A 22,195-nucleotide genomic window follows, 5' to 3' on the forward strand; every position below is an offset into this window, starting at 1 on the left:
CATATGTAAATTGGATAATTTCTTTTTAAACAGATTAATTAATTTAGAAAGAGAGAAAGAGAGAGAGAAAGAGAGAAACTCTAACGCCATACAAGTGGATCTAGTAAAATACTTCTTATTCAAATTACTAGCGATTTGGCACAGACCAGGAGAAGGGATTTCTTGTTCGAAAGTTTATAGAACCGCCATTGCTACTAAGTAATCCGACGATTCGACGAAATCGTTTCTATTGTTAAAATTTCAAGAGTTTGGTGTGCCTTCTCAATACTGGTACGTTTAACCTGTGATTCATGACCGAGAATCGAGATCGGAAACTGATCGAAGCAGAAAGAGGCATAAACTAGTTCGACCTTAAAAGTCATTTGGCGTTGACCATTTATTCACATTTTATAGACGAAAATCTGTGATAATTCGAAAACGTGTACTTCCAACTGAAATAACATGTCGGATACAAGACGACGACGAAAATCAAATCAGTCTTGTGGTTCTGATGACCTCTCGGATTCTTGTGAAGAATTAAACGCAACGAAAGAAACCCAGGTTAGCTGCTACAAAGGTGTTTTCGATTAAACAATTCGAAGATTTTAAACAAATAGTTTTACCATCCTTTCACGATTTCTGAGCTCCTGTCGTTTATTAAATTTTTTTGCTTTTTATTGAACTGGATTGAAAGTTCGGTGGAAGGCTCGATTAAGTGGATTAAGTAGACTGCTGTAATACTTTTGAATATAATCGTAACTAGGGAAACTTTCCTTTGTGTTCGATATACCGGCAAGTGGTTTTGCGGCGAATTTCTCAATTTCGGTGCATATCAGAATCCAAATAAAATTATTTTGTATTACCAAAATAAAATGTACTTTCATAATATCTAAGAAACTTCCAATAACAATTTTTTAACATTGACGTTACCTAATTTATTATAATCCCGTTTTTATTTTCCTGTAGTTTCTTTATAAACTTTTTTTATAGAGCAGCGAGCAAACTGATGGTCATCAGGATTCAGAATGTGATATCTATCCTTCTGATTCTGATGCTGAATCTCAAGATGGTGCATTGCGAGAAAGTGGCGATGGGCAAGAAGAAGAAAAACCGCAGAAAAAGCTGGACGATGATGAAGACAGACGTAACCCACAATATATCCCTAAAAGGGGAACATTTTATGAACATGATGATAGAACCATTGATGAAGTAACAGATAGTGCAGTTGAGTCACAAAATGAGAGAGAAATCAAAGAAAAAAAAGTATGGAAAGATAAAGAAGATAGATGGGATCATGATCGATATAATGATGAAGAACAGGCACCAAAGAGCCATGAAGAATTAATAGCTGTTTATGGCTATGATATAAGAAATGAAGAAGGTCCACCTAGAGCTAGAAGAAGAAGAAGATATGGGTAAATACATCTCTGAAAATATTAGAGTGTTTGTAACATTCCATATCATGTGCTTTATATTTTTTAGCCGTGGTCCTAACAAATACACGCGTAATTGGGAAGATGAAGATGCATATGGAAAGCCTGGAAGTAATGTATCAAATAAAAATAGAAAGTTTAATAGAAGTGGAGAAGATTTTCCTGCTCTAGGAACAAATAAGAATGCTTCTACGCATGTAGAAGAACCAGTAATTTCATCAGCTTGGTACAGTAGTAAGAATAAGTCACAGAATAAAGTACAAAATTTTCCACCTCTACAAGCTCAAGGTGATAGTCTGAAATCAAAATCTAGCAATACATCCAATACTCATACGTAAGTAATATTTTTTAAACCATTAGATTCTTTTACTTAGATATATTTAATAAAATTTATTTCAATATTTTGATATACAGAAATGAAAATAAGGCTCCTAATGAACCTACAAATCCAGCCTGGAAAAAGGATACTAAACATTCGTCTCACATTCAGAGCAGTAATGGAAATAGTGGAGCTGGTGGTGATGCAGATAAATTGATTAATACAAAGATATCTTCAAGAGATAATAACAAGAGGAACGTTCAAGAGTCTGTAAGCTTGGCAGCGAGTAGAACTCGTGGACGAGGATTCAGAACAAATGCTAATAACAATATGGTCACCAATAGAACAGTTGAGATCAAACCAAAGGGACGCGGAACTGGATCGGCTACCACTGAGAATAAGAGAAATAATATACAGAATGATGATGAGCAGCAAATTACTCATGACATGAAACACATTAGTGTTACTGATGGTACTCAATATCATCAAAGTGGAAGACATAATAGTGAGTGTTTGAATCATGTGTAATATTGGATCTTTATACTAATTTGTTTCTTGATGTTCTTTTAGAAAGCTTCTATGGACAGTCCTCAAATCAGCAGAGATCGGGAACAGTACCTCCAAGAATGCAGCAACAACAACCACAACAGCAACAACAACAACAACAAGCGATTCAGCAACAAGATAGTTCTGCTAATAGGCCAAAACGTTATTCAAGTTTGCGACAGCGATCTACTGTTTCGGATAATCCAGGACCACAAAATTATCCACCACAACATGGGCAACATGGACAACATAATCAACATAATCAACACAATCAACACAATCAACATGGCCAGCATGGTCAACATGGATATTTTCCTCCTCAAGGTAATAAGATACAAATACACTCAGAAATGTTATTATTTATAAAATATGTTGGTGAGTGAACAATATAGATATGGTACATCAAATATCCTGTATTAATATTTAACTTGTATGTATATGTATTTAGCTGGAAATTCAAGAGGTGTTTTAGATTCACAAGGTAAGAATGTAGGTTACTATGTGTGCATAATTTTTTATTTATTTGCTTTTTTTTTGTTAAGTAAACAATTGTTTATGTCTGCATATTTGTATGTTATTTTTTATTATATTTAATTTTATTATATTTATTTATTATATTTATTATTATATTTATTTATTATATTTATTATATTTATTTTTATTATATTATATTTAAACGAATGCTCATAGCATATATTTCAATTTTATAGGATATCCACAAGGACATTTTGAGCAAACCACACCTGTTGCTACTGCAACTGCACCTATGACTGGTCAGCCTGTAATTCCTATACCACCTAATGGTCAACCTGCCAGTTATGCTCCACCGCCATTTTTAGTACCGCCACCTCAGTTTATTTCTCCACAAACTGCTCCACCTAGTATAATTAATTACGTTCCTGGTCCAAATGGACCAGCATTTCAACCAAATTTCCAAGGTTATCAAGGATATAGTCCACCAGTACAGGTACATTTTTCTACCACAAAATCTTTTATTCTTTTTTTTTAATTTACATTATCTAAAAATTGTCACATATATTTTTTATTTGATATTTTATAGCCACAACGTCCTCCACCTCCACAAGAATTGTTTCAACCACAAGGTTGTACTTACTATAGTCCAGCGCAGCAGCAACAGCAGCAACAACAATCAGCTCCAATGAGACGACCAAAAGCAGCTATTCCAATTCTTCCACCACCTGAGACTCAACATCAGACCAGTCGAGGGAGAGGTAAAACCACACAGCTACAACAAACAAATCAACTTGGTAATACACAACAGACTGAACAAGAAGTTAAAATTAACTCAATAGAAAGTGATCAGAAGACTGTGCCAGAACAGTTCGATAATACAGAAATTGAACAAGCAGAAATTCAAGAAACAGAGAAAATCGACGGTTCGAGTGCAATAGCGAAGCCTGTGGTTGAGAATACCGAAAAAGATATTAAAATTCTTGATATCGGAACACCAGTGAATTTGGAACATACTATTACCGACCAATTAGACGATATGAGTGCTAATGATTCATCAAAAGTCACTATGAAGGAGGAAAATATTTCGCTTAAAGTTATGGAACCAGTCGTTGAAAAGGCTGAAAATGATTCAAACAAAATAGAAAATACAACGACTGAAAGTACAGTTGTTGAAGAAGCAGCAGCTTGAAAAAACATCGTACAGCGTGTAACGTTCCTTGCGAAAGACGTAATTGTGACATTTCGTGAGTATGAGTACACATATATCATAAAGATACTGTGTAATTTTATTGACGTTACCATGCAATCTGTATAGGAAAATTACCTTCACAAATAATTTGTGAAATACTTTAGGAATTGGATGTGTGCGTGTCTAAAATATATTTTGAATGACTATCTAATTTCAGCATATTGTTGTATATTTCGTGGATAACATTTGTATCAATGTTTTACTACGAATTTCATCGATCTACTGCTGTCATTAAACGTCATCCTTCTATATTGTTAAACCCCTTTCATATATGAAGTCTACTAATAATTAATTATTAGTAGAGGCAACTAGTGTTAAACATATTATTGTATATCGAGTATTAACGCATGCAGCATCGGCTGGTAAAATGACTAATAAATCGATATATCTTTTTAATACCAACGGCTATTGTAAATAGGATATAGTCAGGTCAGTAACCTCAGTATGTATTGTTTTTCGTGTATAAACAAATTTGTACTGCGATGCAAGTAAACGGTGGATGAATGAAGTACATTTATTAGATAAAGAACCACTACTTAATGCTTTAATTTTACTTATATTACACTAGAACAAAAGAAATCTTTAATCTGCATCGTGAAGAAATAATCGTTACATAATTTACTGTATCTTAAAGTCTAGTTAAGTCAAAGGTAATACTAACTATTAAATTTGTCATTAATAAATGTTAATCGGCTTTTCGTAATAGCTACGAAAAGTCCAAACCGCGATTATTCTTTTTTTTTAAATACGCTTACGAAGATATGCTTTGTTACTGGCAAGGTGGAATGGAAAGATAATATATTGATAAGAAGTTTTTTCCATAAATGACTAAATTTATTTTCCTCTTTTTAACTTACTAAGCTTTGCATAAACTTTAATTGTACGGATCCTATCAATTAATTTTAACTTGTATAAAATTTTGATTAACAGTGTTGACATCATACAAACAGTAGGATTGATCTTTCAGTTAAATGATTCTCATATGCAGTAAAAATGTAATTTTTGTGGACTAAAGATAAATTCGTTCAAAACTATATGAAGTGCTAGTAGAAGATTTACATCATATATTTATAACATAGCGATAGTATATATTATTTATATCTTATTAAAGTTTTTACATACAATTTTGTCAGCGAACTTTACGTATCGTCTGAAGATTACATATAATACAATAGTTCTAAATACAATCATTCTATTATGAAGAATGATTTACAAATTCATATGTGCCTATGTTATAGTTTACGCTCTGCGAGAATAAACATCGAGCTTCTATATGGTAATTTTTAATATTGTAAGTACATTTTACATATTAATTCAATAATATTCAATGTTTCGTTATATCAGATGATTCCATTTTTCAATGGAATTTATAGTGTCTACCAATTTTTATGAATTTGAGAACTAAATATAATCGTGTTCACAAATATTTTTTATTATTTAAAATACTACCGAGTGGAACATAGTGTTTTTGTTATATTTATCTAATATTTTATATTCTACATTAGTATTAAAATTCAAATTACATGTAAATAAATCACTTGTGAATCTTACTGCGTGTCTGATTAGTCATATTATTGGTGTATATGCATCCAATCAATCGTGTTTTTCATTCTGCTGAATAGTGGTTATAGCACTGAGAGGTATAATTTCGGTATTTCGCTGAAGGTTATTGTTATTCTTAAACGTCGTCCGTATCGTCGTGGTCCGAGATTTTATTCGAGGGAAATTAGATGTGCTCGCAAGATATCCACGCTGTATTCGAGAACCATTCTCTTGAGCACAGCGAAATGTACGCCTAAACGCCTTCCGAAATTTCCCTGTAATAAAAGTCCTTGATTAATTATCGAATACTTTCTGTAATATTTTACAGGTACATTATATACAAATGAGATAATTTGCGTTGTTTTAAGTTTGTATTACTTTCAAAGAATGGACCGTTGTAAACCTTAAATCGAGGTATACTACTATAATTAAGATTAACATCATTATTGTCGTTTGACTTCAATTTTCATTATGACTTTAACGAAAAGGGTAAGCTATATAATATTTCGTTATCGACCTTTATTTTAAGCATACTTTTTAATTCCTAATAGATCATTTAAGTCTCAGATATGCAAATAAAATACAAATAAAACTCTCAGAAAGGGTAAAATCATCTATCAAAACGCCTTCTACGTCTGCATCTCAAGACAAGTAAGTGATTATCGATCGATTGCTTATTTGTAATGAAAAATTCCGATTCTCGAAATTAGATTTTACAGTTTACTTCTCTTGGATCGTCGGTTATGTGTACAGTGAAGTGGTTAAATTAAAACGTAAAGATTAATAAGGATTATCGGTAAAAGAGAAATTGATTTTGTAAGGTGGCCAATAACTGTGGAATATAATACAGCTCACCCTAAGCGTAATTGAGATTGCGGAGGACAAAACCCAAGGCTACATCGATCCTGGACAGATTCGTTTTCGGCCTGAGTTCCTTCCAAGATTGTATTAGGGACTTTTTTCACCCAAGAGACTCGTATTTCCGCATGTCAGAATTGTTCACGACGACTTTGCGATGCAGATCGACATTCGTTTGCCATGTAAGCGTAGCTGGGTTGCTGGTTTGGCCTGCGATCGTTCGTGGGGTTCAAAGGCGTGCATTCTCGGAATGTACGACCAAACTCCTGCCGGAACTTACCTGCAAACCACACGCTGAATATCTCCTTTTGCTTTCACCGTTGCCATCGTTTCTATTTCCGGTTTCATTACGAGTCGGAATTATTAAAGTGGAAATACAGGTATGAGTAGTCTTTTTCTTATGAACTAAAGTATCTTTCGAAATTTGATATTTAAACATGAAATTTGGAATCTTTCGATATTTACACGATATGTACACCTTTACTGCCCAAAAAGTATTTTGAAAAGAAATTGCAGCAAAACTTTGTCGAATCAAATTGCATAATAACGAGCAACTCTGTAAAAGAATCGTGCCATTGTTCTTTTCGAACTCTTGTATATTTTAAAATGCAAACTGAAAGTTAGAAACATCAAAGTCGTTATCAGTTAAATAGTGAAACATCGCTTCATTTAATTACCAAGTTCTTTAAGTAAACGAGATAGAAATATCTGGGGAGATGCGTGTTAATAACAGCCGTGAGGAAAGCTCTCCGATAAGTTTTGAATTTCGTAATGAATAGGGTGAAATCACTTCAGAATCATTAGAAGGGTAAAAAGGGAAGGAAGCAAGGAAGAATTTTATCAAAAGTCAATTATCTTAAATATTCTATTTACTTATTAAATAGAAACGAATCACCTTGTTCCATTAACACAAGAAATAGCGTGACATGGATCTTTACGTATCAGCATTACGTATCAGATCGTTTGTAATAAATCAATCGTATCGAGCTTGTCAATAATTTTTTGATCAAAGAGGTACGGTACCGTGCAATCCATAAAATCCATAGAAAGTCAGCTGACAGTATGCGGCGATACAATTTAGAAGCAGTATAAGCTGTTCGTCGACCAAATCGCGAAGAAGTGATTTTGTCCAATAGAATTATCTGACACGTGCAATTGAAACACGATCGATAAACTATTGTTTGTTTAAAATTAATGAAAGTAAAAAGTCGTTTACCGCTCATGAAGTTGTAGATCAGAGGATTAACTGCACTATTGAAATAGCATAGGCCATGCGCGATTAAGCTGATGGCGTTTATCCATTTATTGGATGGTAATGTGGTGGTATACCTGAAACGTTAAATAATACGGACATCAATTTGCTTTGAACAATAATGTCGTTTCCATCCCAACTGTCGTAACATACGTGTTCGTCCATAACCGAAGTATTTGAGTGTTTTTGTTTCTTACATTATGTTATGTCGGACATTAGGGTAAATTGAACTTGTGTAACATCGATTAGTGGAAGATACCTTAAAACGGAGAGTAAGTGCACAGGGAAATAGCAAATCGCAAATGTGATGACCACTGTGACTAACATTTTTGCCGCCTTTCGCCGGGATCTCAGCTGCACTTCCGGATTTCCGCCACTGGTCGATGGAATCTGGCTCATCTGGGATGCTCGTGACGGTACTACAAATGCTTGGTATTATTACTTACGTCGTAGAATTATCGGTTAGTTTTTGCTACGACCGTGATATTACTGATTGGACACAGCTTAAACGTTTAACTGTAAAATAAACGTCCACGAAAAGGTTAAATGTCGCGTTAAATACATTCGCAGTTTGGAATCTCGAGCGTTGAATACTAATGATACTGTCGATAAGAAAAGATCGTGATGACACGAATATCCGCGAAGAAAAACGAACGAATGACCTGTACGAGCAAGTTCTAGAAATATTTTATAATAGCTTCGTTACGCGTATAAACGCGCGGCCATAGAATACGTATAATTTTCTTTGTGAATAAAAAATACAAAGGAAACGTAGATTGATCGTTTGCTTACAATTATGTCCTGGAATGTTGCTCCTCCAAAGGACTTTTACAATCTGCCAATAGGCTACGCTCATGAAGATCAAAGGTCCGGTATAAAGGAAAATTAGTTTGACGATAGTAAAGGCGACCTGGCTCCTTTGACTCCAGGATATGTCGCATTGCGTGAATAAAACGGTCTTTATTTTGATGTGCGTAGGTGGGACGGTATGCAATACCACGAGATCTGGAATATCTGTACAAACGTTGAGTGTTGATGCATGGTTTTTCTCATAGTTTGTCAGTAACTAAAAGTAAATGTCGAGTGCCTTAATTTTGGAATAAACTATTCCATAAAAGCGTACTCTAAAGATGAATTATATGCTTGTTTTGCTGAATTGCTATTTAAGGAAAGATATTAAATTAATATTTAACTACCAAATAGAAGGGCTATCGCCCAAATTCCAATGATCGCACTTTTTGCTCGTCCAGTGGTAGACTTAAATCTCAGGGGAAAGCATATAGCGTACCATCGATCTATCGATATAAAAGTTAGGGTCAATATGCTCACGGTCACGGACACTGTCTGCAACAAAGACCAAGCAGAAGCAGGTTTATTTTTCAAATATTTATGTGATCGTCGGTAGAGATAAATGCTGTAAAAACAAGAGCTCAAGAGTTCATTCCTTGCTCTTTCGAGTATCATCCAGCGTTATTTAAAAGAAAGAAATTAACCGCGTTCGTTATGAATTTTAATTTGTTTATTCATGAAATTTCCATAACTTCCGTTCGCTATAGAATTTATGTGTTGCATCAGAGATCGATCGACGATACAGTTAGAACTATTTACAGGTAGTTGACATTTTTTGGTATCCATGTGAATACGAATATAAATACTCGTTCATGTTATAGAATCATAATAGATCATGTTATTATAGACATTGACATATCTTACATTTTGGCTTTTTACCCGGTAACATGGTTTATTCGTAGTTGGTCTAGTACAGAGAGACACGTTATGAATATAAAACGAACGGTTAGAAAATACTGCCGAGAACTTGGTAGGAGTTTTGCTTCTCGGAAAATGATAAAACTGTTGACTTCGTTGGTGTGCCCGAGCTTTTTCCCTGCCAGAAAATTTATTGGCTTCGTAGCTCAGCTTCGGATTGCTTTTCTTTTTGTTCGCGAACAACTCGTAGAATTAATAAAACAAATCGCGCTGGTCAGTTCGACCTAAATTTCTTTTCACAAATACCATTGGTAGCGCGTTTGATATGAATCTGACGACCACGTGAAAAATTGATCGAAAGTCGGCACTAATTAAAAACAAACAAATCGTTAAGCAAATCGCATTTAAAATAAAGTATTTCAACCGTGAAACTCTTTGCGACGTTTACCGAGAAACGACACATGCACATTCACGTTCTGTTTACCGGGCATTTCCCGTGTGACGTCTTTTCGTACGTTATGCTAATGCGTTTAGAGGTCCGACTGCAAGTGCTTGCTGTCGATTGAATTTCCGAATTATCGTCAAAGGGTTAGTTACGAAGTTCCTGCGCGGCAACAAACACGAACGTCGCGTATATTCGAATTGATCGTCGAATTGGTCAGTAGCAGGTTCAACCTTCTAGCTTCAGGTGCTCTTGACAGGTTCCTACTTTTCGAGACATTAGCCTTTCACTGATTAGGCCACCGCTCTGCTTCGTCATAGCTTTCGTACTGTCGCAGTGTGGTCGTAACTTTTCATCCCCTTTTGATGGCAAGTAGCAATTTACGATTTCATCTTGTCATACTGTGACGATCGCGCATAATCCGATTAAATTTCTCTTGCGAAGATCAAGAAGAAACGTATAGGTGTTATTCATTTTTACATTGATACGTACTTTCCACGTTTTATCTGTTTAATGAAGAGTTCCTATGTAGATGTAGTCGTTTCGTTTTTATCATGAAATCTATGCGCGCGAATGGAAGATAAATCGGAGAACTTAGAAACTTACTCCAAGATAACGATGCGCCGAGCTCCAGGGATACTTTAATTTCAATGAAGGTAGGAGAAGATTAAGCAATTGAAAAATCCCGAACATCGTTAGCCGCGACTTGGAAATACGGCTGAGATACAGCGGAATTACCAAAGGGAATCGTAGCTATCTCAACACGAGTAATTTGTCATTTCTTTCATTTGTTTCTTGGAAAGAAAAGCAGCGAATACCCTTGATTCGGTTTCTAGGTGCGCCGACCGATTTCTTGGAAAATTATTTATCAGACAACCTCAATTATCGATATTAGTTCAAGCTCGTCTTTTTCGTATATTTATAACAATGTGATAAAGGAAACTGTTTTGTCGTCAGTAGCGGACATTTGAAATTGAAACTGTTTCCGACGAAAGACACAAATCCTACTCGTCCCAAGTGACTATCCGTTTTCCCTGTGATATATGATGCTCGTAGGATAATCGAAATAGTTGTACGTGATTTTTGTCGTTTGCAATTCGGGGAGAACTCGTTACCTTGTGATACACAAATGGAGATTAAAGATCGGTTTTCTTTCAGAAATACGATTAAATTGCGTGGATATTTATATTGGGTACAAGATCGATCGTTCCTTACTGCAGTTGTAATAATTAGAGTCGGTCAAGGATCCCGACAAGGAGATATTCGAGTAGTAGGGTAAATCGATCGGCATTAGAACAGCAGAAGCAAAGAGCGGTTACGTTTAACACGCAGAGCAAATTGTTCCGGACGCTTTCGCTTGTCGTTATTCTATTCGGCATGGTTTCCGCGCAATTAACAGAGAGGTCTGCGCCAGGCGAGATATCCCAATTTATTCGTCGGGTTTAGGTGGGAAATTTCTAAATGTACATAAAAGTAATTAAGGTGAATTTCACGGTATAGGGTATATACAAAGACAGAGTTCTCTAATCGATCTGTAAAAGTATCACATGCAAAAAGTTAGATAGACGTGGAAGGAAAAGAAAAGAGGTGTGATGTTGACGGAAAGGATATATACAAACGCGAATCGAATAATTCCGCTTGGTCCTGAGGCGTAACGGATAGGTTGCTCGTCAACCTGAACAGAACCCATTGTTTTTTCAACCCCCACCTAATGCGAGACGATTTCACAATTGTTTGTCACCGTAGGCGACCGTAGAGCGCGTTTTAATTAAATCTCGGCTATCTACCGGTCACACTCACAACTGCATTCGTCACGCCAGTGCGTGCCTAACGTGCTACCGATATCACGACAATACCACTTGGGGCTTTGCCCTTCGGTCACCAGAGCGATTGAACCAACACCAGCTGCCTCGATTAACGAGTGCTAGCTAGTCTGACGATGATAACTGACGGATCAGCGTCGAAATCGCTTTTCCAGATGAGAGAGCATCAGTGCAAACTCTTCATCCTTTCCTTTTTTTTTTTTTTTTTTTGATCATCATTTTCTAACCGAACTGTGTATATCACCGAGAATGCGGTTATTACGTGCCCTAAGAACTTTTTTATTGAAGAATTTTATTATTCCGATTTGTTTGTTTATATATGTATATGCTTGACTTTTTGGGAAGGTCAAAGAGTACAATCAATGGCACACACGCGAAGAATCTTCGACCTTTTCCTCATTTTACATTCAGTTTGTTATCCTTTTCTGCGCTGTTAATTGGAGGAATTATAGTTTTATTGGTGGAAACCTCAAGCCAAAGCATCACAAAGGGAGATATTAGGGTAACGTTCTAAAAAATTCACGTTATCGATTCGGTCACGAGAAAGAGCTGTTCCCTAGTGAAATATCACCTGACTCATACGACTCGTCTGCTACGAACAGTCCCCTGGTCGCCGTAACGACCCCGAAGGCACGCAAACTTTGTATCATTAGCTCCTTCGTGTTTTTCGAGTTTCGAACTCCCAAATGACGTACGGACCTAGCGGCAATATGTGTCCTTACATCTCTTCAGGGTTAAATAATCAATGAGGTGCCGATGCTGCTGATACATATTTTTGAGCGACCCTTGGGATTACTTGACGTTGCGTTCGCCGGATGTATCGAAAAACCCACGGGAAATTCACTTCGTGTCACGCCAGGTAACGTTTCGCTACGTGAAAAAAATAAAGTATCTTGGGAACACACTCGTCCGTCTCGTGAACTTTTAACTTCGTCCCGTTGGTTTGTCGTAAGGCAAGAGTTGCGTGCGCGATTACGATTCAACGGTCCGTCCATGACCAGACCTACTTCGCTTTGACTTCCTTCACTTTCAGAAAGATATGGAAACTTCATATGTCCGTAGTATTTCAAAGATTTCTTAAACTGTACAACGAAAACATGTCGCGCACTGTACATAACTGTAATTTCTATGTCTTACGACATTGGCAAGAATTCAAATCTCACGATAAATAAAGTGAAAAAGCTACGGTTAATCAACGAGAAATTATATCGTTCGCTACTGTTCGCAACCGTACCATTCTGAAAGTAGACATTCAGCATTACGTGATGTGATTTGTGACAACTCACAAAATTTTTCTTTTCCTTAATCGTAATTCCGTAATGTCGGTGTACGTGATAATATTCCACACGAGCAGAGCTTCTTTTCCCCGTGGAACCACCGCGGAATCTCAAGCGTTGAAAAAAGCGAAACGACGCTCGTTACTTATTCCTTCGTTCTGGCGAATGTAATCGTTCCTTTTTGAAGATCGCTAACGTCTACGTTATGTATAACAGCTATGTTCTTGAGTATACGTAGTCAGAAACCAGAAATCGTTAAACATTCTACACAAGCTACCCGCGATCTTATCTGAAATGCAGATATACGAATCTCCTGACAAATTGCCGCCGCTATAGGAAATTGCCACTTGGTACGGTAATATGTTTCTCTTGGATAAAAGAAAAATATATACAACCTAAGTCGGCTTTCGGCAATTGTACAACATGGATTTACATCTTAGATACGATAGAACCTGGTAACAAGCTGGGGAATACAGAATAACAGAGACTTTACGTTATTGAGGAAATGCGCTCGTAACACAAGAGGGGTTTAATTCTCGTTCGAAGAGGGCTGACCAATATTACAAGCCTATTGCAGTCGTTCTGCTGTTTGCTACTCACCTCCGCCTTTATTTTAATCTTGATTAAAGGGAGCAGCGAGGTACTATTATACAAACGATTAACTCCACAACACCGGTTTCAAGCTGGTGTCTTTGTCATCGGATACAGTGCGTAAGTAATTAGAAGGTTGTTGTACGGAGTATCGGCTCGAATATCCCACAGGGTTGAATATTTCACTTAAACGGACGTTTTGTCGAGAAATATCCGCTTTAAGCGTGTCTTAGTTTCTTCAAAAAAAGTTCTTGGCTGCTATCCATAGCCGAAGAAATTATGCAATGTATAAACAGCGTGACGATAAACACGCATTCGCAGAGCGACGGCTCAGCGAGACCCGGTATTCTCGTTATAGCTAGCTACGTTACGCTCGGTCTCTTTGCTTTTCGCGTTTACTTCCGGTAAAAAGTATTCATGTACACGTAGAGACGTTGCTGTGCTTGCGACTCGGCACGTGCTTCACCCGCTTTTTCCATCTCTCCGACATTCGTCGGGCTATCTCTTCTTTCTTCGCATTGGAATTTCGCCTCGTTTTTACTTGCGAAGACCTCTCCCGGCTGTTTTTCACAAAAGTAACGTTACCTTGGTCCTTAATGAATTTCTACGCGGTGAACTGGATGCAACGAACGCCGGTTGTCACCGACATTCACGACGGAAGTAAAGTTATCCGGCTCAACACAGATGAAAAGCGATTATTATTTCGAAAGCGAGACGAATTCAGCTTAGTGAGTTAAATTCCTTGAACAAGTTGAGAATGCAGAAATAAGTTATCGTGCAGCAGGAACAGAGTTCAGTAACATGTTGTAAGATAATGCGATTTGGTCTCTAGCTGAGGCTGCCTTGGTTGTGCGAGCATGTTGGTACATCCTAACGAAGGCACAGGATGCAAGTTTGCACATCGGTGTGGATATCCGTGGTCACATGCATGGGACTATGATAAACGAGCCGAACGATATTTCCATATAACTGTACTTCGGTGTATACAAGTGTAGCCCTGTTGTAATATTGACCGATCTAGTTTTAATTAAATATAGGATCACACGCGCTCTAAACCGCACAGGTCGATCGTAGCAAACTGCAAACCAAATCATGCATTCCACGTTAATTATCCCTTGGACGAAACAGTGCGGTGTATCGTTTTCAAATATGTTGCTTGAGACGCGTTACATGAATACCACTGTTTCCACAGCCATTAATGCAATATTAATGGAACGCCGACAGGGTAACCTTTCTTCTCCATGGCTTCGTTTTAGCAAACCTGAGTGTGACTCCCTCGTTAACATTGTTGCAAAAGCGACGATAATTATGACCAACTATGGATCGTTCCTCGCGTTCTCACGCGTATCTTATCATATAGCGAACACCAAAGTCTGAAACAATACACCAACAATAGGCTATAAAGCAAGTTTGTGTAACGTTGTCTTGGCTCCCGATACGAGATACGCCCTTTGTACTGTATCACCTCTTTGTAGTATCGCAATAACGTGCTAAATTCGTTTTCTCCTGTTGCTTATTTCATTTTATTAAATTCCATCGCGCAAGATGTTCGAATCTTTTGCAGAATTAATTAATTATTATTCTAAACTCATTTCAAGCTACACGGTATGTGCGCCGTTCGACTAGTCGAGTATATTACTTCTGTGTCCGTTTGCTCCGCAACGAATCGAAAATTCGTAAAATTCATTGCCCACCGTGTAATTCGCGTTTTCCGTTTTATCGAGCGAAATAACGGCGATCAGAAAGTTCGTTTGTTCCGCTGACGCGGCCACCACCCTCATGATGTTTATTCCGCTCGGCTGCCAGATGCTACCCGATGCGAAATCGCTTGTATCTCATTTTGAATTATAAGCGCGCCATTCTCTTTTTTCCATTCTTTTGTGATACACGATACGGTCATTCGTGTCTATTTGGTCTGCTAACATGTGGAGATACGTGAGGAAAATGAGAAAGAATGGTATGGCGGCGTTGCATCTTCTGTTGCATTACACATTGCGTAAGATGAATATTACGAAGCAGCAAGTGGATTGCATAACAGATAGAATTTACGAGTGTCGACCGTAATAGTCGGATTCTCGGTTAACTATCAATCAAGCAGCATATTTCTTTTGTTAGCGATTACATAAAATTTTTTGCGGTCAACGTCGAAACCTCCAAAATATGACTCATCTGAATGTCAAGTTTCGGACAGTATCGTGAATCAGGCGTGAAAAATGGTACGACCCCGAACAGGTCATTCATCTTCGAAAATTGGATGAAAGAACGGGGGATGGAGGTTTCAAACGGTAATGAATTTTTTAAGCTTTGCCTGTGGACGTGTTAATTCCTTTACATGCAAATGCCATAGTTCCCAACTTCTTTGTCTAATCATTTATACTTCAACCACGGTAACAATATCAAATACAAACTTAAACTGAAATTTGTTATAGCGGCGGGAACGTGGCTGCGCGTCAGCCACGCGTGACGTTTAAATCTGTTCATTGATGTATAAGCACGATACAATCCATTGATCATCATTCGCTTTAATTTTCCATTTGCATATTAACCCTTACCAATGATACAAAGCAATTTTTGACAATTTTTAACCATAATGAATAGTAGAACAAATAGATTTTCTTTATTGGAACCTTCCCATTTTTATTATTGCTATATGTTTAGTAATTGAGCAAGTGGAGGCGCCGGTGCGAAATTGGCAGCCAACAGCCTCGCGTTTACAAAAATTATGTATTGGGTATGTCTTGATTGCCATACCCCGCCAACACGGCACTTGACCGTATCGACGCGCTATTAAAGTAGCGAATACCCTTTTTAAACTTGTGACAACTTGTGCCGGCCTTATGTTACATTTAAAGTGATATACCGAATGCGAGAATCGCTACTTACATCGAGCCATCTATTGAACTGTCGACGAACTAAAAATACCAATGCCCGTCGCCTCCAAAAAAACAATTTGGAAACAGATAATTATGTAACAAAACATGCAAATTGCAATTGAAATTAAAGGCAGGATGCACGGGAAGAAATATGATTGTTTCGACCTCGATATTATTTGAAGTATTTAAGAATCTACCTCCGGTTACATTCTGTAAGACGTTAATTGCATAATTTCAGTACATAATTTGATTTACGATTAAGGCTTCCCAATCATGTCGTTGAGTCGAGAAAATTTAGGGGCGAATGCGATATCGGCTTTTCACCAGGTTGATACCGTTCGTTATTAGCCACGCGAAGAAGGATACTGTAATTAAGTTAATTAAAACTTGAATAAAGATATTTGTGTTCGTGAGGCGGGTTTTATTATTCGAAACCAGCCCGAAGTCGTCGACGAACCAACACGAATATACTAACGACGCGAACGATTCGATATTGAAGAGAAATTTAAAAAAATGCTCTAATCTTCGTGGAAAATTAAAGTGATCGTCTTTAATTCATCGCCGCGTGTCTCAATGTTGAGTCAATCAAGTATCTAGGCATAAAAAAACATGTCCGACGAATATGAAATCGACTAGAATATGAAATTAAGAATAACACGGCCGACTTATGAATTTATTATAAACTCAGGTCTCCATCTAGCAGAGAAAGCCTTTATCCATTACATTGCGAGTTCAAAAAAATTTATGCGCCGTATAAACTCGAAGAATAGAAGATGCCATGAATTGTTGAATAGGGAAGATCGCGAACTTTCGTGTGATGGAAATGTCGTCGATCGAATTGCATCGGAACTACATTCAATTTTGCAATTAAGGTAGCTGCTCTTTACTGCCTCGAACATCTCCAATCTCTTGTTGGCTCGAATTCGAACGGTAGCTTCACTGTAAGCTTCTGCACTCTCGAAATAAATATCTAAGAGAAGTTCAACCGGTGGTACGAGTAGGAATCCAGCAGGTAACGAACGATAACGTGGGAGAAGAGGTCGCTTGCGCATCCAACGAACGTGCACGAAATCTCTAATCCCTGGACGCTCTCCAGAAAAAAAAATATCGCGAAGCGTGAATGCAACATTTTAGGATGTTTAAAAGCTGCTTCTCTTTTTAGGTTTGTTTCGTGACCTTTTCAATTAAAACCGCACGAGAGATAAATTTTAATCTAATAAATGAAGCGTGATTGTCATACCTGGAGATATGGCACGGCTTTGCACAAGGTCAAACCTAGAAACCAGGTCTCGGTGATGTCCCACAGTACGGTGAACGGAAGACAAAGCAATAAAACTAGGAAATCGGCCACAGCCAAATTGACAATAAAATAATTTGTCACCGTTCTCATGGAATGGTTCCTGTAAACCGCGATACAAACTAGCGCATTCCCGATTAGGCCGACCACGAAAACAACGCTATGCGACGCGATCAACACCCAGTCCCAAAACTTGGGGAATATATAATTTATCATACGATCCACGTACTCTTCGTTTGAGATACAATAACTATTGGTGCAATTCGTGGCATTGTAATCGATGTCCGATTCGTCGGTGTAATCCATCGCTGAGTAGTCATCCAAATAATCGATGGCATCGACCAATGTGGATATTACCAATGCCAGCCATCCTACGATCACTAACTCGAGAGGATGCATCTTTCTTTTTCTTTGTTAAGGATCCTTTATACGTTATTGATATCGAAAAGCATGAACCCTCCTAGGGAGAGTTCAGCAAACAACTTCCTTTTTTACAGACTACTGCTGCTTTCAGTCTTCATTTCGAACGTTCTCACGTTCGACGTTTCTTCAATAAACGTTTAGCATTCAGGGATGAAGAAAAGGGAGAAATAGTTGTCGCTTCGGTTCGATTCGCCTCGTTTCCTCTGTTACGACCGAATGACATTTACTTGTCTCCGATTTCCATGATATTAAAGACGACTCTGCTTGTTCTATTTCTTTATCAGCGTCATCTGCTAATATTGATTATTGATGCGCCTGTTTCCATACAATTAATATCGCAAACCACCAGAACACTTGATTCTTGGTAGAATGGTTTAGATAGATTACTGAATGGATCGTTCTTCTTCCCCTGTTTCTACTGTAGGAAAGAGACTTCTTTGGCACCGAAATGAAAACCAGGACTAACAAAGAAAGTTTTGGCCGTCACGTGTTCCGATTTCCCAAGCGTCGAATTGTCTAATGAATTTCTTCCGACTAATGGCTCGACAAATAGAAAATGATTCTTGAGTTCACCCTGCTTCGGTCCTCTTCTTTTCTTCCTCTTCTACCAGATTTTCCAGTCTGCGGATAGACGATAAATTTGCTATCGAGTCGATACTATGGTAAGTTTTTGCCTTATTCTTTCGTGAAAAAAGAAAGCAGTGTCCACGAGAATTGGAAAATCGAGAAGTACCTCGGTGGGATGCGTTTTATCTCGTTTGAACGAAAGTATTGTCCCACGGTTTCCCTCCTTTTTTCGATTTTACTTCTAACGTCTGACCGAGCTTTAGAGGGAAAGTTCGAGATTAAATTTAATTACAGGATAGCGATGAAATCGTTCGAAAGTGGCGAAAGGAATTTTTCTCGTAAAAGTTAATACAGAAGTCAACGACGAATCGATCGTGTTGATTTTCGATCCGCGATTAAATAGAAAAAATCTTCTGGATCGTGTTCTCCACAAGTAAAATGAACATTGCTGTTAAGTTTAACGAAGCATCGCTCGGAAACTATAATTTAATCGAAATTTTAATTGTACTTGAGTAGAAGTTACTGTGGCGTTACGACACCATGGTGCAGTTTATAGTACGGATCGTAACGCAATTGTACGATGTCTATTAATTGATCGTATCGTCGTTCCGCTCGAAAAATCATTAGCCTCCGCTAATAAATTTCGGTTAAAAGCGCTAAAAGCATCGTATTCGCGTTTCAGATTCTCGATACAAACTCGAAATTCTGTTGGTTCGCCGTGAAAACTTTCCTACAAGAATTTTTTGGATTTCTGATTTCCCTCCGAGACGCACGAAGTTTGAGAGAAAAAGAACCACTCGATTATGCTACTAATCTTACGGGTTTTTCTATCACGTTTTTCTGGCGCGTCGGAATCGGCAGTGACAACCAACATGTCAATTAATCAGAAGGGTGTCAAAACCATTCTAGCACCGTTTATTATGCGGCTCATGGTTTAGCATTAATGAAATTCAATTTCGTGATGTTCGTGGGACAAAAATTATGCGAATTGTCCACTTATTATAATCCACTAATTACGGTTCACTTTTCCATTGATTTCTTTTAATTTCAAATTCGGTTATACGGTATTATTATGTTTGTTTTCCACAAGATTCGAATGTTACCGTAGTGTGGACTTGTGGAAAAGTGACAGACGTTCGAAATATTTTTAACATGGCATTCGACACGATGTTTCCGACTTCGTTCCAGCATGTTCTGCAACGGAAATATAAATTGTCATAAATCTGTCGGATTTGCATCAATTGTGGAGGATTTCGATTTATTCGATGGAAACCTCAGTGCGTTTCTTTTTTTCGCTCGTCACTTCCGCATTGTTTATGGTGCGACAAAACGGGAAGTGAAATTTCCGAAGATGATTAATCGATTTGATTTTGGACAAATTCCGAGAGGTGTCTGAGTACGCGAAAGCTTTTGTCGCTTTGTTCTTACTTTTCTCAGACGAAACTAAAGGGGTCAATTCGCGAATAATATCGCGTGCACAAGCTTCGTCGAAAGTTTAAAAAGAGAAAAAGAATTCTACGACCATCAAAATTTTCCCTTTGTTCTCATATTATTCCAACCAACTATTCATTTCACGGTGTTCAACGAAGTTTGCGAGACCGGAGTATTTTCTGTAAACTCTTAAATGCAGCGCATGCAACGTTACTTCGCGTATTTGTTTATTATTCCCTTTAATTCACGATCGCCTATTTCTTACTTATTACTTGGCATTGAAATATATCATCGTCATCGTCACTATATCCGCAATTTTATTCAAAATCATATCACAGTCACTTGTTTTTACACACCGCATTCGTTTATCGGACTATTGTTTTTCATACGAAAATTAGTATTCATCGTTGTTTAATGCAAATTTCTGGCAGCAAATATTTTACGTTTCGAGTGACTAATTTTCACAGAATTTTGCAACTGTCTGGATAAAATGGTAAAACACCGCATGTTCGAAGTTTTACATTAATAACAATGTAAAACCACTGTCTCATAAAGAGAATGTATCACAGGGTTTGTCGAAGATGTTGCGTGGTGTGTGTCACGTAGACTTGTTAGAAAAGGTCCCAATTCGGGAAAGGGATGTGAACGCGACGACGGATTCTGCGAAACTGAGGTATGTACGTCGTTTTAACGAGCGCGCGTAGGTGCGCTAGTACTAGTCGGTGTCACATTTTGTCCTGAAAATTTCCCATGTCGAGTCTGATGGATACCTGGTGATTCTTACTCTTTTGCCAATTTTTTTTTTTTTTTTTTTTTTATTAAAAGACAGAGTAACTTGTTATTAAAGGAAAACAATGATAAAAGCATAGCTAAAATGAGCAATCCTATATCGCTGCTTCCAGTTACGTTAAGTGGTAAACGTTTTCAACTTTTATATTTTCTTTTCGTTAAACAAACAACGTATAGTCGTTGAATGTGCTGGAATCTCTGGGTATTTCAATCCTTTTTCTACTGTTTAACCGCCCTGTAGCAGCGTTACGTGTGTATCTATTTTTGTCAATAAATTCTACCAGGTTAAATTGCAATCTTGATTTTACGGCCAAATACAAGTTTACGACGACTTTGATCGGAAATGGTCTTCGGAAGGATTCGACTGTATTTCATGCAGAAGTATAAGCTCCGTCAAATAAAAGTCAATAAAACTTCGATCAAATATAGTCATTGAATCGTAAATAGTCTTTGCTCATGATAGCCACATGGATAAAGGAAATACGTTAATGCGTTAATGTAATATTTTGTGCGGCATTTTATGTGTGCTCCGATCAATAGAAAATTCTAAGTTCGTCCCGTGCCAGTTAACTGTCCTTAGCGTCAATATCCTTTGAAATACTTGGAAAATAAAAAGTAGCTTGAGAGAGTATTACATTCCAGTGGAGGATTCCTTTCATTGACCGTTCAGATTAACGTTTGTGTTTCCGCATGATACTGAAAATTTAGGGTTGCAAAGGTTTCGGCTGTGTACGCACTATATAATCCCTCGTTAGTCCGCCAACTCGTTTGATCGCACGCTCATTTATCATTTCTGCACCCGATAAACCTTTTAGAGTCAGCCTTTTCCTATCTTGCTGTCACGTTTATCTTGGCATTGATGGTTCATGCGAAATTTACAAAATATTATACTATGTGTGTTTTTCTGACATTATTCAGATCTGTTCGTTACCTTTGTTGAGGTTTAAGGTATGCACGTGTTTTTCGCTTTTAATATATTTCAAAGATCTAAAAGATATTCTCTACTTTTTAACATTTACTGTATTCTCTATAATGTTTATGAACTATTTCGCATAAATCGTGAACAAACGTCAATATCGTTTAACACTAGAATGAGCAAAGGTTTTCAGTTTATCTCGGCTGCTCGTTTTACGATGTTTTCAGGGTGCTAGTTCTTCCTTCTCTATTGAATTTTACACAGCAACCGAGAAACATAAAGGCATTCTTCTCTTTGATAAAATACATTCAGCGAATGTTAGTTTCCTCGAAAGGAGTATCGATCGAACAATCTGATTTATTTGAAAATAATGCCCCATCGTTATTGCAATTATACGTTTGAAGATA

At 37.4% G+C, this 22,195-nt stretch overlaps 3 protein-coding genes and 1 non-coding gene across 7 annotated transcripts in view; 2 read left to right on the forward strand and 2 right to left on the reverse strand.

Annotated features, from left to right (window-relative positions):
* Positions 1-22,195, forward strand: part of LOC132910065 (5'-AMP-activated protein kinase subunit beta-1) — a 259,654-nt gene that overhangs the window by 2,372 nt on the left and 235,087 nt on the right. The gene's annotated exons all lie outside the window — the stretch shown is intronic.
* Positions 100-4,817, forward strand: LOC132910042 (protein CASC3-like). Of its 2 annotated transcripts, XM_060965457.1 has the most exons (8): positions 102-540; positions 970-1,394; positions 1,462-1,746; positions 1,827-2,236; positions 2,302-2,601; positions 2,726-2,758; positions 2,988-3,244; positions 3,338-4,817. In XM_060965457.1, the coding sequence occupies exons 1-8, from the start codon at positions 442-444 to the stop codon at positions 3,938-3,940; spliced, it is 2,412 nt and encodes an 803-aa protein (XP_060821440.1). In that variant the 5' UTR covers positions 102-441; the 3' UTR covers positions 3,941-4,817. The 2 variants fall into 2 exon arrangements, with proteins under 2 accessions (XP_060821441.1, XP_060821440.1); XM_060965458.1 differs by lacking the exon at positions 2,726-2,758 and having other exon boundaries at positions 100-540.
* LOC132910053 (orexin receptor type 2-like) lies at positions 4,813-20,768 on the reverse strand. Of its 3 annotated transcripts, none has more exons than XR_009658667.1 (7): positions 17,606-20,768; positions 8,849-8,996; positions 8,445-8,666; positions 7,912-8,071; positions 7,617-7,729; positions 6,398-6,680; positions 5,678-5,817 (listed from the first exon to the last, which is right to left on the reverse strand). XR_009658667.1 is itself a non-coding variant. In XM_060965489.1 (6 exons), exons 1-6 carry the CDS (start codon positions 18,059-18,061, stop codon positions 5,594-5,596), a joined length of 1,323 nt encoding a protein of 440 aa, XP_060821472.1. In that variant the 5' UTR covers positions 18,062-19,011; the 3' UTR covers positions 4,813-5,593. The 3 variants fall into 3 exon arrangements, 1 of the variants encoding a protein (XP_060821472.1); XR_009658668.1 differs by having other exon boundaries at positions 5,681-5,817; positions 6,441-6,680; XM_060965489.1 differs by lacking the exon at positions 6,398-6,680 and having other exon boundaries at positions 4,813-5,817; positions 17,606-19,011.
* On the reverse strand, positions 16,164-16,302 carry LOC132910226 (U11 spliceosomal RNA). Its single transcript, XR_009658716.1, has one exon. It is a non-coding gene; the product is annotated as a U11 spliceosomal RNA (small nuclear RNA).

Source organism: Bombus pascuorum, chromosome 8, assembly GCF_905332965.1.
Source record: "Bombus pascuorum chromosome 8, iyBomPasc1.1, whole genome shotgun sequence".
Taxonomy (NCBI): domain Eukaryota; kingdom Metazoa; phylum Arthropoda; class Insecta; order Hymenoptera; family Apidae; genus Bombus; species Bombus pascuorum.

Excerpts from the sequence above, each read along its gene's own strand:
- LOC132910042 (XM_060965457.1), top strand. The coding sequence starts at position 442 with ATGTCGGATACAAGACGACGACGAAAATCAAATCAGTCTTGTGGTTCT. Across the intron at positions 1,395-1,461 it reads AGAAGAAGAAGAAGATATGG|CCGTGGTCCTAACAAATACA; the intron begins GTAAATACATCT and ends TATATTTTTTAG. Across the intron at positions 2,602-2,725 it reads TGGATATTTTCCTCCTCAAG|CTGGAAATTCAAGAGGTGTT; the intron begins GTAATAAGATAC and ends ATATGTATTTAG.
- LOC132910053 (XM_060965489.1), bottom strand. The coding sequence starts at position 18,061 with ATGCATCCTCTCGAGTTAGTGATCGTAGGATGGCTGGCATTGGTAATA. Across the intron at positions 7,730-7,911 it reads CACTTACTCTCCGTTTTAAG|GTATACCACCACATTACCAT; the intron begins GTATCTTCCACT and ends TTAACGTTTCAG. Across the intron at positions 5,818-7,616 it reads GATCTACAACTTCATGAGCG|GGAAATTTCGGAAGGCGTTT; the intron begins GTAAACGACTTT and ends CTTTTATTACAG.